Genomic DNA, 20,530 nt, shown 5'->3' with positions numbered 1-20,530 from the left:
ATAGGAACAGTTTTAATATTATTATCTATTTCAAGTTTAAACCATTTTTGGTCTTTTTCCCCAATTTTGTAAGGTCCTTCATATGGTTGTTGTAATGAATGTTTATTAATGACTCGAACGAATGCAAATTTACAAGTTTGAAGATCTTTTGGAACATAAATTCCAGTATCAGCATCTTTATGATGACTTAAATTTGATCTAACATTTCGAAAATGTTCACGTAAATTACTTAAAACTTCAGTTGATGAGAAATTTTTAGCTGATGGCACAACAAGTTCGCCCTGGAAAACGTAAATTCTGACCGAAAACCATTTCCGCTGGTGTAGCCGAAATATCTTCTTTGTAAATAGATCGCAAACCAAGTAATATGACAGGTAACTCGTCATACCAATTATTTGTGTCCTCTCTAGCTATTATAGTAGTCTTTAATTGTCTATGAAACCTTTCAACCATACCATTTCCTTGAGGGTGATATGCGGATGTTGTAATTTGGTGACTACCAAGTAATTTAGTTAACTCTGAAAACAATTTCGATGTAAATTGGCTACCTTGATCAGTTGTTATCTTTAACGGAACTCCAAACCGAGAAATATATTCTCTAAAACATTTATTTGCAATTGTAGTTGCTGAAATATCTTTTAATGCATATGCCTCAGGCCAACGGGTAAATCTTTCAATAATCGTTAAAATATAGCGATGTCCTTTTGAAATAGGTAATGGTCCAACTATATCTAAATGGATGTGTTCAAATCTATTATTGGGAATTTGAATTTTGACAACAGGGGATTTTGTATGACGATAAACTTTAGACTTTTGACAATTAAGACACTCTTTTGACCAAATATTAATATCCTTATTCATATTAGGCCAATAATATTTTTTAACTATGAGCCGTCGTGTAGCTCTTGTACCCGGATGTGCTATTCCATATAAAATATCAAATACTGCCTTTCGCAAATTATTCGGTACAAATGGCCTAGGAGTTTCTCCTGAAATTTCACACCAAATATCAAAATTTAAAATGGGAATATTAATTAACTTTAAATTTAGATATTGAGAATCAGATACAAGTTGATTTAAGTCATCATCTTTTTGTTGTTCAGTTTGTAAAATTTTAAAATTCAGTTCTGTATTATATATTGCATTAACCTCAAAAGCTCTAGATAGTGTATCTGCTACAACATTGGATTCTCCTTTAATGTATTGTATGTCATCAGTAAATTGTGCTATAAATTCCAAGTGTCTCGTTTGTCTAGGACTTCGTTCTGTTTTTGAATTTAAAGCAGTAGTCAAAGATTTATGGTCCGTATAAACTGTAAATTGTCGTCCTTCCAAAAGGTATCTAAAATGTTTTATATTTAAATAAATCGCCAATAATTCCCTATCAAAAGCACTATACTTAATTTCAGTTGGAGAAAGTTTTTTAGAAAAGAATGCAATGGGCTCAATTTTATTATTGTAATTTTGTTGTATAACGCCCCCAATCGCTGTGTTAGATGCATCTACTGTTAAAGATAATTTAGCATCTTTGTTAAAATGATTTAACAATATCGTAGATGCAAATTTATCTTTAATGCATTCAAAAGCTTCATTCGAATTCTCATCCCATACCAAAGTTTTGTCACGTTTCTTATTTACTTTGCTAATTAGATCATAAATTTTGTTTGTAAATTCTGCTAGTTTTGGAATGTATCTATGATAATAATTTACCATACCAATAAATTTCTGTGCCTGCTTAACTGATTTTGGACGTTCGAAATTGCAAATAGCTGATACCTTTTCATCGGAAGGTCGAATACCTATTCCAGAAATGTTATGTCCTAAAAAATCTATATTCGTTACACCAAAAGTACATTTACTTACACCGTACTCTGTAAGGCGTTGAAAAAGGATACGTAAATCTTTTAAATGTTGTTCTTCGTCTGTACTTGCAATAAGTAAGTCGTCGATGTAAGCATATACAAAATCTAAGTCACCTACTACCTCATTTATGAATCGTTGAAAGGTTTGTGCAGAATTTCTAAGTCCGAAAGGCATTCTCATGAATTCAAACATACCGAAAGGAGTTGTAATAGCAGTTTTATAAATATCTTCTTCAGCCATAGGAATTTGGTGATATGCCCTAACTAAATCTAATTTTGAAAATATATTTTTATTATGAAGGTTCATATTAAAATCTTGAATGTGAGGTAAGGGATAACGATCGGGAACAGTTACAATATTCAATCTTCTAAAATCACCACATGGACGCCAATCATTCTACTCTTTTTTAGGTACAAGGTGAAGTGGTGATGCTACTGAAGAATTTGAAGGTCGACAAATGCCTGTTTTAACTAAGAAATCAAACTCCGTTTTCGCGACTTTGTATTTTACCGGATCTAAGCGCCTGGGCTTAGAAAATGGAAGATTACCTTCTGTTACAAGTCGATGTACTGTTGTATGTTTAACAGGTTTAGTATAATCTGGTTCAGAAATAAGTGACGGAAACTCTTTTAATAATTTTGTAAATTTATTGTCAACCACAAATAATTTCGGTAGTGGAATATCACAAAAGTAGGATACTGTATTAACTGAGAGATTGGTTAATGGATCTACTAAACGTTTATGTTTAATGTCTATAAGAAGACCATATTTACAAAGAAAATCAGCGCCAATTATTGGCTTGGCTATATCTGCAATCAAAAATGTAAACGGAAATTCACGTCTTAAACCCAAATTTACGTTTAAAAGCCTTTTACCGTAAGTGGCCAGGGCATTTTTTAAGGATTTTTCACTAGGTGGCCAAAAGAAAAATATCTCCTCGACATGACTGACCATACCGGTCAGCTTTTGAATATTGCCATTTTTGGTCAAAAAAAAAAACATGCTGTGGCAACCGTGGTTGTGACTCACTCATACCAAAACATTTGCAATAAAACAAGTAATCCCAGGAATAGTTATTTTTCATATCCAACTTATTACATACTTGGCCAAAATTTTTTTATTATATGCTGACAAAAAATCATCGAGCACGTGCAGAATTTGTAGAATTTATATATGTCACGGAAGTCGTGAGTACCTATGTTCTTTTCCATATAAATCCTCATTGATAGTATATTTGATGAACTATCATTAGAGTTGGGATTCTACCGGGTATTTACCATTTTTATGGGTAAATACCGGGAAAATACCCGGAATATTCCTTTTTTGTATCTTTTTTTGCGTATTTAAAAATCGTTTGAATCGAGGCTGCTTGGAATTACAATTCAGCAATTAAATTTATACGCCATTTGAAATTAAAAAAATTTCGTTTTTATTTTAAACAAACAACCCAACAAACACTCGGAGTCAACAATTAGTCTGAAAGGAGTCCAAACTTTGGATCGTTTGCACTCGTTATGAACTCATTTAGGAACCTGAAGCGAATGCTATATGACCTTCTTCCGATATCATATATGAGCCTTATTGGCGTCATATACTGCTAATTTTGAGCCTTTTAATGACACTACTTCAGGGCTTTTAGGAAGAATTTTTGACATATATCCGAAGCGGAAAACATAGGGGAGAATGTGATAAAACTCACATGAGGATAAGATAGAAATGAAATAAGTATTAGTTGAGTTAATTATTTATTTAGAATAAATTGTCGCAGAAAAATTTCAGAGTTTTTTTCCGGAGCTGCCTAGTTTACTAATTCTAATATTTTTCGTTTGTTTATAATTTCATCAAATCGGAGTCATAAAAGACTCTAATGTGATAGCATTTTTGAAGCTTTTGAACCATATTAAACTCCAGAACTGTAAGAGAATATTTATAAGGGACACATATTTACCCAAACAAACAGGCTCACGGCGCTCATAATTTAAGAATCCGAAACGAATCCAAAATAAGTGGGCAATATAGGAATCAGAAAAGCGTCGAAACGCGTAGGAGGGTAAAAGAAAATTTAATTTTTGCCTTTTATTTAACGGCCTAAAAGCTCCTAATCTTGCATGCAAAAATTATCATTTATCAACTATTTATGTTCGTCACAGCGAGTTTGGAACAAATTTTGAAACTTTGTTACGATCACTGTTCATTTTAATACAAAATGAATTACATTTGTACATTATTTTTACCCTTCCTATTCTTTTATTGTATAATAGGCCGGGTCGATTTATGGGGAGGCAAAAAAATCGCCCATTGATCTGTGAAAATCATATTCTAGGGATCAAAATAAGAAACTTTGCCGAAGGAACCATACCTCTAAAACGAATTCTGATGCCCCCCCCCCCCCCCCCCCTTTGGGTCGAACTTGCAAATTTTGAAAAATCCCACTTTGAAATGCTTATGTTTTTTTTCCTTTTTGGAGTTTATTTTTCTCTTTAGAAATTTATTTAGTCAGAACATATGTAAATGAAAAAATGAATTTAACTTAGTAATAGAAAAGAAATTAAAAAATTATTAGAAATTAGCGTTTTTACAACCCCCTTTTAAAAGCAAGGCATCACTGTGATGCATTTGCATGTCGTAAACATAGTTGTGTGGGTTTTTTATTCAACCATTTTAAAAAATGAAGGTATCACTGTGACACAATTGCAGATCGTAAAATTACTTGTGTTGTTGTTTTTAAGCCACCACAAGACACAGCAGGTAGAATTAAAATTGCCCCTACCAAAAAGTTCGACCCAAAGGGACATCAGAATTCGTTTTAGAGGTATGCTTCCTTCGTCAAAGTTCCTTATTTTGATCCCTAGAATACGATTTTAACAGAGCAATGAGCGATTTTTAAATCGACCCGCCCTATTGTATAAGCATCTTTTTTAGGCTCAAATGATTTACGTTAATAGGCTCATATGGGACGACCATTGCAAGAAGGAAATACATTGGTTTCGGCCTCCCAAATGAGCACATACCGGCTGTAAAGGCTCCAATTTAGATATTTTTCCGACTCTTTTTCGACTCAAAATGTTTACTGGGTAAACTTAAATATTTGCAACGGCATGCATTATTGGCTAAATATTTTTGAAAAATGCTGGATTACAGATTAAAACTAATTCAACCGATAGAATAATGGATAACTACCCACCAATATAGGACAAATTGGATACATTTTGGAATGAATTTGTGTGTTGGTTTCCCATATTTTCCAAAAGATTATTTTTACCCTTAAAAATAAATAAATAAATGTAAGGCGCGATAACCTCCGAAGAGATCTAAGGCCGAGCTTCTCTTCCAATTTGCGTCGTGCTCCTCTTGATTTTCCCTACAAATTGGCCGGACGGGACCTACATGATTTTATGCCGACTCCGAACGGCATCTGCATGGCAGATGAGTTTTCACTGAGAGCTTTTCATGGCAGAAATACACCCGGAGCGCTTGCCAAACACTGCCGAGGGGCGACCCCGCTTAGAGAAAATTTCTTCTAATTGAAAAACCTTATTTCTAAAATGTTTGATGTTGCTTTGCCCGGGGTTTGAACCCAGGGCATCCGGTGTGGTAGGCGGAGCACGCTACCATCACACCACGGTGGCCGTCGTGGGTATTTATTTTGGGTAAATATTTGGGACTTTACCCATTTTTACCATGTATAACCAATTTACCGTGTATTTACCATTTGGGTATTTACCCCTTTCCCATCTCTAACTATCATTCATTCGTTGATAAATTTCTTCGATTAGTACCAAAAACTTTATTAGAATTAGCAAGTTATATATTTGTTGACATTTTGGGGAAATCATGTATGTTCAGAAAATTTCTGACATTATTTCAGTTAGGTGTTGTTCACGCATTTTCGAAATTTATTTGTGGCCAGATTATGATTACTACGTGGCCACGGCGGACTACTACGTGGCCATTTGGCCACGTTCGTATTACTTAAAAAATGCCCTGTAAGTGGCAATTGTGGAGCCATTAGCTGCAGTGAGAATTATGTCTGAACGTTTCATATGAGGAAATTTAGACGCGGGTAGTACCGAAATTTCTGCTCCACTATCAATTAAAAGATTTTGTTTGTTTTCTCTATCAAAAATAAATAAGCGACGCGTCGAAAATTCTAAGTTTCCGTTGTTCGTCGCTGCAACAACGGAAGAATTCAGTTTGTTGAGTCCTTGTTTTTTGTTATAAGAACAAGGATGTTCACAACTTCTAGCATTATTTCCAAATTTGTAGTGAAATCTACACAACCAATTTGGATTATTACTCGAGTTAGATCGACGCCTAAAAGAATTTCTAAAATTGTTTCTAGGATTAGAACGCGACCTAGATTGATTCCGATACATTTCTGTTTTAATTTCACCTAACTCCAAAGAAAGTTTCTGAAAATTTTCACTCACCAAAGAGGTGGTTTTAACCAAGTTTTCAACAACAGAATTTTGTACTTTTGTATCCGAAAAATTATTAACCGAAAATACTTCATTTTTGTTTATCACTTCCCAAATATTATCTGCTAATTTTGTTAATTCGGTAATATTATTAGAACTCCAACTAGCCAAAATCATACTCAAATTTTTAGGAAGTTTACGCATCCAAATTTTCTTTAAAATATTTTCACTAAAATTTGATCCGGCTAATATAATTAATGAACGATAAAATTCTGATGGCTTACGATCACCCATCTCAGAATCGTTTAAAGTTTTATCAAGTTTCGAATTTTCGCTAAGTGAATGTCTTTCTATCAACACTTTTTTAAGTTCAGTAAATTTGTTATTAATGGGGGGATTTTGGATAAAATCCAAAATAGTTATTATCACTTCCTGCGGAAGTGCTGTAATGATGTGTTCGTATTTAGTGTTTTCTTGTGTAATGTTTTTAGTACTAAATTGTGGAAGTTTTACTGAAACTGACAAAATTTCATTTTGAGTAACATTTGCATATGGATTTGTAATTTGTTGTTGAGAAGTGTCATGTGGTAAATCTATCAAAGTGTCGTTTAAATTGTTAGTAAATGTAGATGTTTGCGTTGTATGTTGTGGTGAACGAATCATATTAAATTAAATGAAAAAAAATTAACTAACAAAAAAGTAAAATAAACTAGTAATTCTATAAAGAGAGAGTTTACAATAACAATAATAATATATCTATATATTAGTATACATACACAAACACATATAATATAAATATAACTGTTCACCAAAATACTTGCTGTGAATGTGCAGTTTGTTGCTGTTAATGCAATGGCTTTTGATGTTTTAGCTGCTCAATCAGGGAACTCCAAAATAACAGTTGTGTTTATGCAATGGCTTTGAAATTGATTGATGAAATTATGCAATGGCTTTAGAAAGGATTGAGCCTCTGACACATTGATTGATGCTGGTTTCACAGTTTTGAAGCATTTGCATTTGACAAATGTGGACCTCCTTTTTAATAACTTTCGTTAATTGTATGTGATTTAATTAAGTTAAATATTTTAATAGAACGTTTCATTCGCACAAACGCATAAATGACTTTTGTTCAAAGAACTTATAGGTTCCAAATCAAAAATGCATAGCAGGTGTTAGAAGCAAATGTCGATTATGATACGACTTAAATTGCGTACATATATACTTTTCATTGAGTTATATTGTTTATTTAGTTTTTTTTAAATACAAATTTTATAATTGGTGGCGTTGTGCACTATATTGCGATTTTTATCGAATTGAACAGCCGTCTGAATTATCTTGGTCAAATATGACCTCAAAATAAAAACGTTTTTGATAATTCCACCACACCAAGTTAAATTTTTAAAATAGGCAGAGATCGCCAATTGTAGTTATTGAAACTACGTTTTTATTTTATAGTAAAAATTTAAATTATATTTTTTAAACCGCCTAAAAATATACGTCAATATTTTTTTATTTTTTTACAACCATGAAAATTTTTGAAAATTGAAAATCATTATTGAAACTTAAAATATTGATAATACATTTAAAAATTAAAAAGTTCAAAGTAACTAAAATACAAAGTTGAATAAAGATTATAAGAACCCTACAGTGGACGCCTTTTCGAGATATCGCCATTAGGGTGGGCCAGGGGTGACTCTAGAATGTTTGTACGATATGGGTATCAAACGAAAGGTGTTACTGAGCATTTTAAGAGGGAGTGGGCATTAGGTCTATAGCTGGACGCCTTTTCGAGATATCGCCATTAGGGTGGGCCAGGGGTGACTCTAGAATGTTTGTACGATATGGGTATCAAACGAAAGGTGTTACTGAGCATTTTAAGAGGGAGTGGACATTAGGTCTATAGGTGGACGCCTTTTCGAGATATCGCCATTAGGGTGGGCCAGGGGTGACTCTAGAATGTTTGTACGATATGGGTATCAAACGAAAGGTGTTACTGAGCATTTTAAGAGGGAGTGGGCATTAGGTCTATAGGTGGACGCCTTTTCGAGATATCGCCATTAGGGTGGGCCAGGGGTGACTCTAGAATGTGTTTGTACGATATGGATATCAAATTAAAGGTATTAATGAGGGTTTTAATAGCGAGTGGCCCTTAGATGTATATGTGAGGGCGTTCTCGCGATATCGACCAAAATGAGGACCAGGTGATCCAGAAAATCATCTGTCGGGTACTGCTAATTTATTTATATATGCAATACCACTAACAGTATTCCTGCCAAGATTCCAAGGGCTGTTGATTTCGCCTTGTAGAACTTTTTCATTTTCTTCTACTTAATATGGTAGGTGTCACACCCATTTTACAAAGTTTTTTCCAAAGTTATATTTTGTGTCAATAAACCAATCCAGTTACCATGTTTCATCCCTTTTTTCGTATTTGGTATAGAATTATGGAATTTTTTCATTTTTCGTAATTTTCGATATCGATAAAGTGGGCGTGGTTATGGTCGGATTTTTTATACCAAGATAAAGTGAGTTCAGATAAGTACATGGGCTAAGTTTAGTAAAGATATATCGGTTTTTGCTCAAGTGATTGTGTTAACGGCCGAGCGGAAGGACAGACGGTGGACTGTGTATAAAAACTGGGCGTGGCTTCCACCGATTTCGCCCATTTTCACAGAGAACAGTTACCGTCATAGAATCTATGCCCCTACCAAATTTGAGAAGGATTGGTAAATTTTTGTTCGACTTATGACATTAAAAGTATTCTAGACAAACTAAATGAAAATGGGCGGAGCCACGCCCATTTTGAAATTTGCTTTTATTTTTGTATTTTGTTGCATCATATCATTACTGGAGTTGAATTTTGACTTAAATTACTTATATACAGTAAAGATATTAAATTTTTTGTTAAAATTAGAATTAAAAAAAATTTTTTTTTAAAAAGTGGGCGTGTTCTTCATCCAATTTTGCTAATTTTTATTTAGCACATATATAGTAATAGTAGTAACGTTCCTGCCAAATTTCATCATGATATCTTTAACGACTGTCAAATTACAGCTTGAAAAACTTTTAAATTACCTTCTTGTAAAAGTGGGCGGTGCCACGCCCATTGTCCAAAATCTTACTAATTTTCTATTCTGCGTCATAACGCCAACCCATCTACCAAGTTTCATCGCTTTAACCGCCTTTGGCAATGAATTATCGCATTTTTTCGGTTTTTCGAAATTTTCGATATCGAAAAAGTGGGCGTGGTTATAGTCCGATATCGTTCATTTTAAATAGCGATCTGAGATGAGTGCCCAGGAATCTACATACCAAATTTGATCAAGATACCTCAAAATTTACTCAAGTTATCGTGTTAACGGACAGACGGACGGGCGGACGGACGGACGGACATGGCTCAATCAAATTTTTTTTCGATACTGATGATTTTGATATATGTAAGTCTATATCTATCTCGATTCCTTTATACCTGTACAACCAACCGTTATCCAATCAAAGTTAATATACTCTGTGAGCTCTGCTCTGCATTAGGTGGCGCACGGATCGAAATATTTAGATAAGAATTTGGAAATTTGTTGTTTTGAGATCGATTTTAAAGTAAATTCTCATTGCGCTACACACATGAAACCTCAGAGAAAGGTTAAGACACCGTGACAAAGGAACAAAAGGAGAAAAAATTCCGTTAGGTGGCGCACGGATCGAAATAATTAGATAAGAATTTGAAAATTTTCAAACCATGCAAATCTTGCAATCGATTTTTAAGTAACTTCTCATTGAGCTACAAACGTGAAACTTAACACATAGGTTAGAACCTCGTGACAATACAACAAAAGGGGAAAAAATCCGTTAGGTGGCGCACGGATCGAAATAATTAGATAAGAATTTGAAAATATTCAAACCAGCTTTTAAGTAACTTCTCGACGAGCTAGAGACTTGAAATTTCAAACTTAATTCAGAGGTCGATGACAGCCGATGACACGATACGAAAAGATTCGCTAGGGGCGCACGGGATGAGATATTTAGAAAAATCGTACGAAACGGAGGGAATTTTGGGATTGATTTTTATGTAAGTTCTCATTGATCTACAACTGTAAAACTTCACAGATAGGATAAGACGCCGAAAAAATTTAAGAAAAGGAGAAAAAATTCCGTTTGGTAGCGCACGGATCGAAATATTTAGATAAGAATTTGGTAATTTGGTGTTTTGAGATCGATTTTAAAGTAACTTCTCATTGAGCTACAACCATGAAACCTCAGAGACAGGTTAAGACACCGTGACAAAGGAACAAAAGGAGAAAAAATTCCGTTAGTTCTCGCACGGATCGAAAAAATTAGATAATAATTTGGAAATGTGAAACCGGGTTTTAAGTAACTTCTCGATGAGCTAGAGGCTAAGAATTTACAGCTTAATTCAGAGGTCGATGATAGCCGTCACACAATACAAAAAGTTTAGATACTGAGATATTTAGAAAAATCAAACAGAACGTAGGGAATTTTGGGATTGAATTTTATGTAAGTTCTCATTGAGCTACAAGCGTAAAACTTAACAGATAGGTTAAGACACCGAGAAAATGTAAGAAAAGGAGAAATTAAAATAAAATATTTTTAAGTACTTCCTTTATATAAATAGAAAAAAATTTGCGAAAAATGTCTCCTTATATAAAGACATTTTCTTGCTTAACTTTGATTTTTAAATTTTGACATAGAAATTGCAAAAATATTTATGAGAAGTAAAAATATAAAGGTGCAGCGCAATTGATTGACTCCTATCCTTTCCTACCAACTTTCAAATCAAAGTAATGTGCGGTGCGCTCTACTTTTATATTTTTACTTCTCATAAATATTTTTGCAATTTCTATGTCAAAATTTAAAAATCAAAGTTTAGCAAGAATATGTCTTGATATAAGGATGGCGGCCACCGTGGTGTGATGGTAGCGTGCTCCGCCTACCACACCGTATGCCCTGGGTTCGCACCCAGGTCAAAGCAACATCAAAATTTTAGAAATAAGGTTTTTAAATTAGAAGAAAATTTTTCTAAGCGGGGTCGCTCCCGGCAGTGTTTGGCAAGCGCTTTTTTTGTCCATTTATATAAAGGAAGTGTTTAAAATTTTTTTATTTAATTTTTTTTAGGATAAAATCCCACTTCTCAAAACAGTTTTTAAAATCTTGATTTTTAAACTGATCTAGATCCAAACTAACCTCAACAATTACCTGTTATTTTTGTGGTTGTATGTGAACCATAATCATATTTTTGACCTACTGACTGAATACTCAGAATTAAAAAAAAAAAAACATGTTTACAGTGGGAGCGGCAATAATTCCGACACAAAACCAGAAAAAATCACGAAACACTTCTGATATAATCCTCAAAAGAATTTCGAAATGATCCCGAGTCAGTAGCGAAATGATAACAAAATTAATTTGCTTCCGAGTTAGTCCTGTTGTGATTAGCACGTAGCCCTGAAATGACCCCGAAATAGTGGTGAAATGAAGCCAAAACCAATACCGAAAATTACAGAAAAAAATCTGGAAATATCGGAAACGATTCGAAATAGTTCTGAATGAGTCCAAAACAATCCCGAAATGATCCTGTAAACCATCTCACCATGATCCCGAACAAAGACTCAAACGGCCACGAAATCATCCCGAACCCAATCACGAAATTATTCTAAAAAACCAACCCAAAATCCTAAAAAAAACACATGATCCCATAATACCTCAAAGAATTCCGAAATGATTCGGAGATAGTCCGACAGTAATACAAAACGGCCGATGTGGTGTGGTGATACCGTGCTCCGCCTACCACACCGAATTTCCTGGGTTCAAGTCCTGGGAAAAGCAACATTTAATATTTAAATATAGTTTTTCTAAGCGGGGTTGCCCCTCGGCAGTGATTTGGCAAATACTCCTAGTGTGCCATGGAAAGCTTCTCGGTGAAAAATCATCTGCTTTGCATTTGATGTTCGGAGTCGGCATAAAACATGTCCCACCAATTTACTGGCAAAAATTAAAAGGACCACAACAAATTGGAAGAGAAGCTCTTCGGGGGTTAGGTTAGGTTGAACTAGCCGGTCCGTGAGGACCTCACATAGACTGAATGAGCCCGTAATGTTACCAGGTGGTAAATCGCTCGAAAGATTTATTTCTATATTTTTTTTTTATAGTACAAAGCGATCCAGGCATAATTCTGAAAGTATCCCGAAGTTAACCAGAAATACTCCGGAAACTCTGGATTTTCAAAATGGTCCCGAAATCCTCACATGATCCTTAGGACAATCCCAGAAAAACTCATGTAGTCATTCCAAAATTATTCTAAAAAAACTTTAAAATGTTCCAAAAATAGTGAAATTATCCTGAAATAATCCCTAAATTATAAGAAAAACCATTACTAAACTATTCAAGAATAAATAGCTTCGAAATGATCCTCATACAGCCACTCAGTAACATAGGCCAGAAATTATATCGAACACAATCCTAAAACAGTCCCGACAACCCGATACGGTTCTTAAGACAATCCCGGGTCCAGTTAAGAACTCGATTATTCGGTCCTCATTGAAAATTGATAATGATTTTAGTTCACGATGAAAATCGAAGCTAATTCCATAACTCATTCCTTTTTTATTAAATACCGTCTGATGAATCTTTAGCTATTTTCGGATCTTATTAAGTTATTGAGCCTATTTAAGCGTAACCAAATAAGTGAAAGTTTGTAAGAGCTCCTGTAAAAAGAATCGTAAGCATCTGTGGTATTTTCCTACAATTTTACTTAGGCAATTAACAACGAACAAGATGAATGTGGCGCTTTCGACATCATGGTCAAGTTGTTAAATTTGTGGCGAACAGAAAAGGTACTGGGAGACGAGATATATGTTGAATGTATTTTCAAACCAACTAAGATGTCACGAAAGCAAGCTGCCAAAGCATTCTATGCTCTATTAAGTAAGTATAAAATACACGATCATAAAAAAAAAGTAAGGAAGGCTAAGTTCGGGTGTAACCGAACATTACATACTCAGCTGAGAGCTTTGGAGACAAAATTAGGGAAAATAACCAGAGTAAAGAGTATTTTAAAAGGGAGTGGGCCATAGTTCTATAGGTGGACGCTTTTTCGAGAAATCGCCATAAAGGTGGACCAGGGGTGACTCTAGAATGTGTTTGTACGATATGGGATTCAAATGAAAGGTGTTAATGAGTATTTTAAAAGCGATTAGCCCTAAGTTCTATATGTGAAGGCGTTTTCGAGATATCGACCAAAATGTGGACCAGGGTGACCCAGAACGTCATCTGTCGGGTACCGCCAATTTATATATATATGTAATACCACAAACAGTATTCCTGCCATGATTCCAAGGGCTTTTGATTTCGCCCTGCAGGACTTTTTCATTTTCTTCTACTTAATATGGTAGGTGGCACACCCATTTTAGAAAGTTTTTTCCAAAGTTATATTTTGCGTCAAAAAACCAATCAAATCACCATTTTTCATCCCTTTTTTGGTATTTGGTATAGAATTATGGCATTTTTTTCATTTTTCGAAATTTTCGATATCGAAAAAGTGGGCGTGGTCATAGTCGGATTTCGCCCATTTTTATTACCAAGATAAAAAGGGTTCAGATAAGTAGGTGAACTAAGTTCAGTAAAGATATATCGATTTTTGCTCAAGTTATCGTGTTAACGGCCGAGCGGAAGGACAGAATGTGTATAAAAACTGGGCGTGGCTTCAGCCGTTTTCGCCCATTTCACAGAAAACAGCTACCGTCATAGAAGCTATGCCCTTACCAAATTTCACAAGGATTGGTAAATTTTTGTTCGACTTGTGGCATTAAAAGTATTCTAGACAAATTAAATGAAAAAAGCGGAGCCACGCCCATTTTTAAATTTTCTTTTATTTTTGTATTTTGTTACACTATGTTATTGCTGGAGTTGAATTTTGACATAATTTACTTATATACTGTAAAGATATTACATTTTTTGGTAAAATGTTACTTTAAAATTTTGTTTTTTTTTTTAAGTTTTAAACTACCTTCTTTTAAAAGTGAGCGGTGCCACGGCCATTGTCCAAAATTTTACTAATTTTCTATTCTGCGTCATAAGGTCAACCCACCTACCAAGTTTCATCGTTGTATCTGTCTTTGGTAATGAATTATCGCACTTTTTCTGTTTTTCGAAATTTTCGATATCGAAAAAGTGAGCGTGGTTATAGTCCGATTTCGATCATTTTAAATAGCGATCTGAAATGAGTGCCCAGGAACCTACATACCAAATTTCATTAAGATACCTCGAAATTTACTCAAGTTATCGTGTTTCGCCCAGATAATTTTAATATATAGAAGTCTATATCTATCTCGATTAGTTTATGCCGTTACGGGGTACCGTTATTCGAACAAAGTTAATATACTCTGTGAGCTCTGCTCAGCTGAGTATAATAATGAATGCAATATAATTACACATTAATGTCACTTCAACTTGTAGAACTTGCAGCCAAAGGATTTATTGTTTTACAAACAACAGAGAAAACTGCTCACCTACGAGGCGTACAACTAGGCCCAGCTTCAGCAAAACTTATACAAAAAAGTGATTTCAATGGTAACACTTTGAAGCGGCGCCACAATGGTTATCGTATACATGCGAATTAACATGTATTGTTATTACGAGTTTAACTCGTATTTATTGTTATAAAGTTATATATTTTGTTAATCACTAAAGAATATTACATATGTTTATCACGACATACCATACGAGCACTTTCAAAATGTTTTACAAAGGAGTTCAATGTAAATAAAATATTTTAAAGTGCTAGTTTGCGTATGGCATGTTGATCAATTGTTGAATTTGTTATAAAGTATACTAAAACTATTGTTAAAATGTTACATACGTTACAATACTATTTTGTTTAAAAATTAAAGCAAAACAAAAATAGTTGAGTGAATTAAGAAGAAATAAAACTAAAACTACATTGAAAGAAATTGTGCTAGTAAAATCAACAAATCGGTTCTGTTGTTCTTGACTTAACGGAGATTCGGTGAAATTGATCAAATTATGGTTAATTCGACCGAGTTCTTTGTCAAGCGAAGAAATTAGTTTAGTCATTTCAACAGAACAAAAATTGTCGCTCTTAAGTTAACAAAATTCTGAAAAATTGATTGATTCCTTATCAATCTAACTTATTTCTCTGTTAACACAACTGATCTCACAGGTCATTTAAACATCGAACAACAGTCAATACATGAGCAAATTTCAAAGAGAATTTTACGCTCACTGCGCTCTCTACTTTGTACTTATGACGATGGTGCCACTTGTTAAAAAAAAACACCAAAATAAGAAAACCACCAAATGGAAAAAAAACACACAAAATGGGAAAACAACAAAAAGGTAGTTTTCAGTTATCAATACAAAACGAAAAACCCCTTTTCTGAATCTATTGTGCCAAAAATTATGAGATACCGGGTCACCTTTTTATCGGGTACAATTTTCAACTTCTCCTCTAAGCGAAATGCAAAATTGCGCCCTCTTGTTGCAAAAGTTTTGTTTGAACGAACAGAATTTTTCCAAGGTTAGTAACATTTTGTTCAAGTTTTTACGAATTTTCACTCACGCGAACGAATCTAATAACATAATAAAAAACATCCTTTTTAATGTTGATGTTTCCGACAACATAGAGGTTTGAGTTGTTTTGGAATCGTTTCAATTTAAGGTGTCACGAAAATTAAACTTACCGAATTACATGTTAAGTTACTCCAGGGGTGAATTACCTTCCTGCGATTTGATTCTTTACTTTTCTATAACTTACAAGTTCTCTATTTAAAATGGTATGTCAAACATTTATACTACAAGTTCGAAACAATCAAGGGTGGGAACTACATGCAAGAGAAGAAATTGAGAATGAGCTGAGCTACAACTGAAAGAATTGAGAATCAGTTTTGTGACTACTATTTTCATTTCTATTTGCAAATCGAAGTTCAAAACTATAAATTAAATAAATTATAAAATATAAAATTTGGTGAAAGTGCGTTTAATAAAACAAAATAATAAAGTGTAATGTTTAATATGTGCCATCATATTTGATGTACGCACAATTGAAGTTCGGTTAGTAAGTGCGTACATATGTATGTATAGGTATGTAGCAAGCATGCGTATATGGCAATATACGTACTTTCGTACAAAGCTGTCGCAACAACTTTTTTGTTCATTTGACTACTAAAAAGATCAATTATGAATCAACGATTTGTGCGCAGTTAATTCAACATCTTGTTGCGATGGATAAAAATTGACAGAAATTTCGGTTGACTTGACCGGTATTTCGGTTGATTTTACCCGTGTTTTTCTTTCAGTGTAAAATGTTTGACATTTCCTAAAGTTTGGGGCCCTATCCCATACATACCCTGGAGTGAATCACATTGGATATAGCCTATAAAACGTGTTTAAATATCACCCAGACGTTACGGCTCCTGTTACAAATGTGAATACGTAGGCACATATTTTAACCAGGTTAGGCTTTGTCCATCGCTAGCACACAGTGGTGAAGGAAAAGCTTTCCCAAGACAGTCGAACAAATGACCGGGTGTTCTACTACCACCCTAAGGTAGGGGATAGTCGAACCAATCTGAAAACTGAAGGCGGTCATCCATAATGAGCTCTTAAATCATAAGGCCGAAAACGAAGACTATTAAATTCAATGTTTCGAACACAAACGTCTGCCAATTTTGGTCTACATTTTAAAAACTTTATCCACGGTCCTTGTAACGTTTAAATTATGTAGATGCGCCAAGGATTATACGACTTTCACCCATGAGTTACGCAATCATATCCACTTAGACTGCTTATGATTTCGGGGGCGGCATCCTTGGCCGTACAGTTACTCCCTAATGTTTCAAGGTCTTTCTTTGGTGTAGCTCGGCAGCATAGCGCGACAAAAAGCTTCCGGAGCTATACTTAGAGCTAGGAAAGTGACGTCGACGAAAGTACATATGAGTCCGAAGTCGCAGTCCTATAGCTTTTGTGCTGGCATATGGCATGTGGGCTAGAAGGCGTGGTAGCGACTGGTGGTCGGTATTACTACTGTTCGCACGTCGGGAATTGTAGTTCCTGGGAATAACCGAAAAAACCGAAGGCGCCCTTAGGCGCGATGAACAATAAGCCAGCATTGATGCTAATCGTTAAAACTGTGCCACGACAGTCATGACTATAAGTAGATAATTGATAGCAACCGTAAGTCGCCTTTGTACATGGCCAGCATGGAGCCACACATGATTTAAAGAAATCGTGCCGACGACGAGTATTAGAGTTAGCTCAGAACATCTCCTGAACATTTTTGAACGATCCGCAAAATTTTGAGGCGAAAACCCCAGATCTTTCCGAAATGGCCGAAACGTCGGGATTCTTAAATACATATAAACAACACCTTTCCAAATATTATTTTTTTAAATTTTCGTATTACAAGCCTCTCAGATAGTCATCCGCAACTTTATGATATTATTTCAAATCGTCAAACATACCATTGACGTCAGTAGTATGTTTCCATATTCATTAGTTGTGGACAGTGTGATACTCTGAAGTCAAGCCATTCAGTTTAGAGGTTTACGCCGATCACTTTGTCGGCGCGCCGGCCCCGCAGCCGCCGGTATATAATAGATCCCATGCCGCCGCCGCCGATAAAGTGATCGGCGTAAGCCTCTAATACCTGGAATTTCGAATACACCCTCAAAGTCCGGGATAAGGGGCAAAACCCCCCTTTTCATAAGCGGAGACGTATGCTGGTATATAACTTTCCTTCTGTTTATTCTTCGATACATTTTTAGGTCATTCAATAGAGTACGTTCTCGTGCTTCTAACAGTGTACAAATGCTAGTTTTATAGAAGAAATAGAACAAAAGTACAAAATAATCAAAACTCTAAAGAGGATATATACATAATTTTGCGTTCAAAAACGCATGAATATAATAAATCCATTGAAATTTGGATAAGATATTCCCATTTAACCATTTCTAGTCGACAAATATATACATTAGGGCGGTTCCAATGGTATGGGGGAAAAAAAACTTCAGGTGCACATCCAGTTTCTGAATCTGTGGGTCATACTGAGTAATATTGTCCATGGGACCATAGGTGTGAAACGAATTTCGAGCCTCCCTAATTTTGTTAGAAAATTTTATATCCCAATACGAATCCGAATTAGACATTTATTTTCATGTATTTTATATGTGAGAGCCGCTATTCGGATTGGGATATAAAATTTTCTAACAAAATTAGGGAGACTCGAAATTCATTTCAGACCTTTGGTCCCATGAACAATATTACTCAGTATGACCCATAGATTCAGAAACTGGATGTGCCTTTTCAACAATAAATTTGACCCACCCTAATATACATACATATATATGGGGTATTCCGTCCCATTTCGACCAATTTTGAACACGACCCCTTTAGAATTAGCTGAAAGTTTTTCTTCTTTTTCTAGCTTACGAAGGACGTTTTTCAGAAGTTTTTCAAATTTTTTCATCCAACTCAAAAAAAGTTATGAATTTTTAAAAAAACACCGTTGACCGTTTGGGATTTTTTTTTTTTTTAATTTGTTTTTAAATGTACTTTTCGGAAAAAATTCAAAAAATTTTTATAGTTTTTTTTTGGTAATTTTTCAGTTTTTCGAGATTTTTCGAATTTCGCCATTTGTATTTTTTCCCATAAAAAACTTCAACCAATCATCCCCCCTTATCCCGGAGTGAGGCGATTTTTTTTTTATTTAATTAAAAAAAAAAAACTTTAAACATTTTTTTGTATTTTTTCCGAAAAGTACATTTAAAAACAAATTTAAAAAAAAAAAAAGATCCCAAACGGTCAATTTTTGAAAAAATTATAGCATTTTGAAAACAAAAACGGTGTCCAACTCAAAATATGTAAGTTATGAATTTAAAAAAAAAACGGTGTTTTTTTCAAAATGCTATAACTTTTTCAAAAATTTACCGTTTGGGATCTTTTTTTTTTTTAAATTTGTTTTTAAATGTACTTTTCGGAAAAATTACAAAAAAATTTTTAGTTTTTTTTTTCAATTAAATAAAAAAAAAAAAAAATCGGCCTACTCCGGGATTAGTGGGGATGATTGCAGGATTGATTGAAGTTTTTTATGAGAAAAAAAAAAATGGCGAAATTCGAAAAATCTCGAAAAACTGAAAAATTACAAAAAAAAACTTTAAAAATTTTTTGGTATTTTTTCCGAAAATTACATTTAAAAACAAATTTAAAAAAAAAAAAAGATCCCAAACGGTCAATTTTTGAAAAAGTTATAGCATTTTGAAAACAAAAACGTTGTTTTTTTAAAATTCATCTTTTTTTGAGTTGGATGAAAAAATTTGAAAAAATTCTGAAAAACGTCGGGTTCAAAATTGGTCGAAATGGGATGGAATACCCCATATATTTTTTTTCGAGCAGATAAGATTCACAAGAAAATGCAAGCTAGTTTGTACTGCTTTCTTTTGTGTCTTCATATGAAGTTGTTGAATACACCAATAAAATCTACATTAATCTTTAAATTCATATCTTGTTGAAATCAGAACTGATTTTAGATTTTGCTCAGATAATCCTTTGTATATAGAAATTAAAAAAGAGATACAACAATTTAAATTTCCTAATATTTTGTAAGATTTCTATAACATCTCCAAAAATCAACAGTTTAGGTATACACCAGTGATGACAATCATGGAACATTTGTACTTTTTTTGGTACATATCGCTTCCCGAAAGTACGTTGGTACTACATTGACATATTTGGTACATTTTACTTACTTATTATTTGGTACTTATTACCAAATTAAAAATTTTATAAAAAAAATCTTATTTAGACTCCAGTCCTATTTGGATGTTAAATATTGATTCAGGCGAAAATCACTTAACCCCAGATGAAGTTAACTGCGGTATTAATGTGAATATTATTCTATCAAACAACCTTTTCGAAAAAGATGACGTACACATATTTAAGATCTGTGCTTAACAATTTTATGTACAAGTTTGCAGTACTTTATTAAAGAAAGTAAATTTGACTGATAAAACTTTGTTGTGGGCTGTAAAGCTTTCACCAGAAAGTATTTTAAGCGGTGAAACAATTAGTATTGTGCCTTTAGTTATGGACTTGTTTCCGAAATCTGCATTTGATAAAATAGAGAAAATTAATTCTAAATTTAGAGCTTTAGCAGAGCATAATAGCCAAATTCAAGAATTGAAATATATGCGAGTTTTAGGAAGAATTAAGATCAGTTAAAA

At 34.0% G+C, this 20,530-nt stretch overlaps 1 protein-coding gene across 7 annotated transcripts in view; it reads left to right on the top strand.

Moving 5' to 3' along the window:
• Positions 1-15,244, top strand: part of LOC137240730 (uncharacterized) — a 66,322-nt gene extending 51,078 nt beyond the window's left edge. For 6 of the 7 annotated variants that reach the window (XM_067767359.1, XM_067767358.1, XM_067767357.1 and 3 more), the window contains 2 exons: positions 13,052-13,220; positions 14,751-15,244. In XM_067767359.1, coding sequence (XP_067623460.1) covers positions 13,052-13,220; positions 14,751-14,914 — 333 coding nt within the window. In that variant the 3' untranslated portion in view covers positions 14,915-15,244. Of the gene's footprint in view, positions 1-13,051; positions 13,221-14,750 lie in introns of those variants that run through there. The other variant, XR_010949814.1, reaches the window with a different exon arrangement.
• The last annotated feature ends 5,286 nt before the right edge of the window (positions 15,245-20,530 follow it).

Source organism: Eurosta solidaginis, chromosome 2 (assembly GCF_040869045.1).
Source record: "Eurosta solidaginis isolate ZX-2024a chromosome 2, ASM4086904v1, whole genome shotgun sequence".
NCBI classification, from domain to species: domain Eukaryota; kingdom Metazoa; phylum Arthropoda; class Insecta; order Diptera; family Tephritidae; genus Eurosta; species Eurosta solidaginis.
Note: the sequence above shows the minus strand (reverse complement) of the source record. Positions and strands in the feature narration are given on the sequence as shown.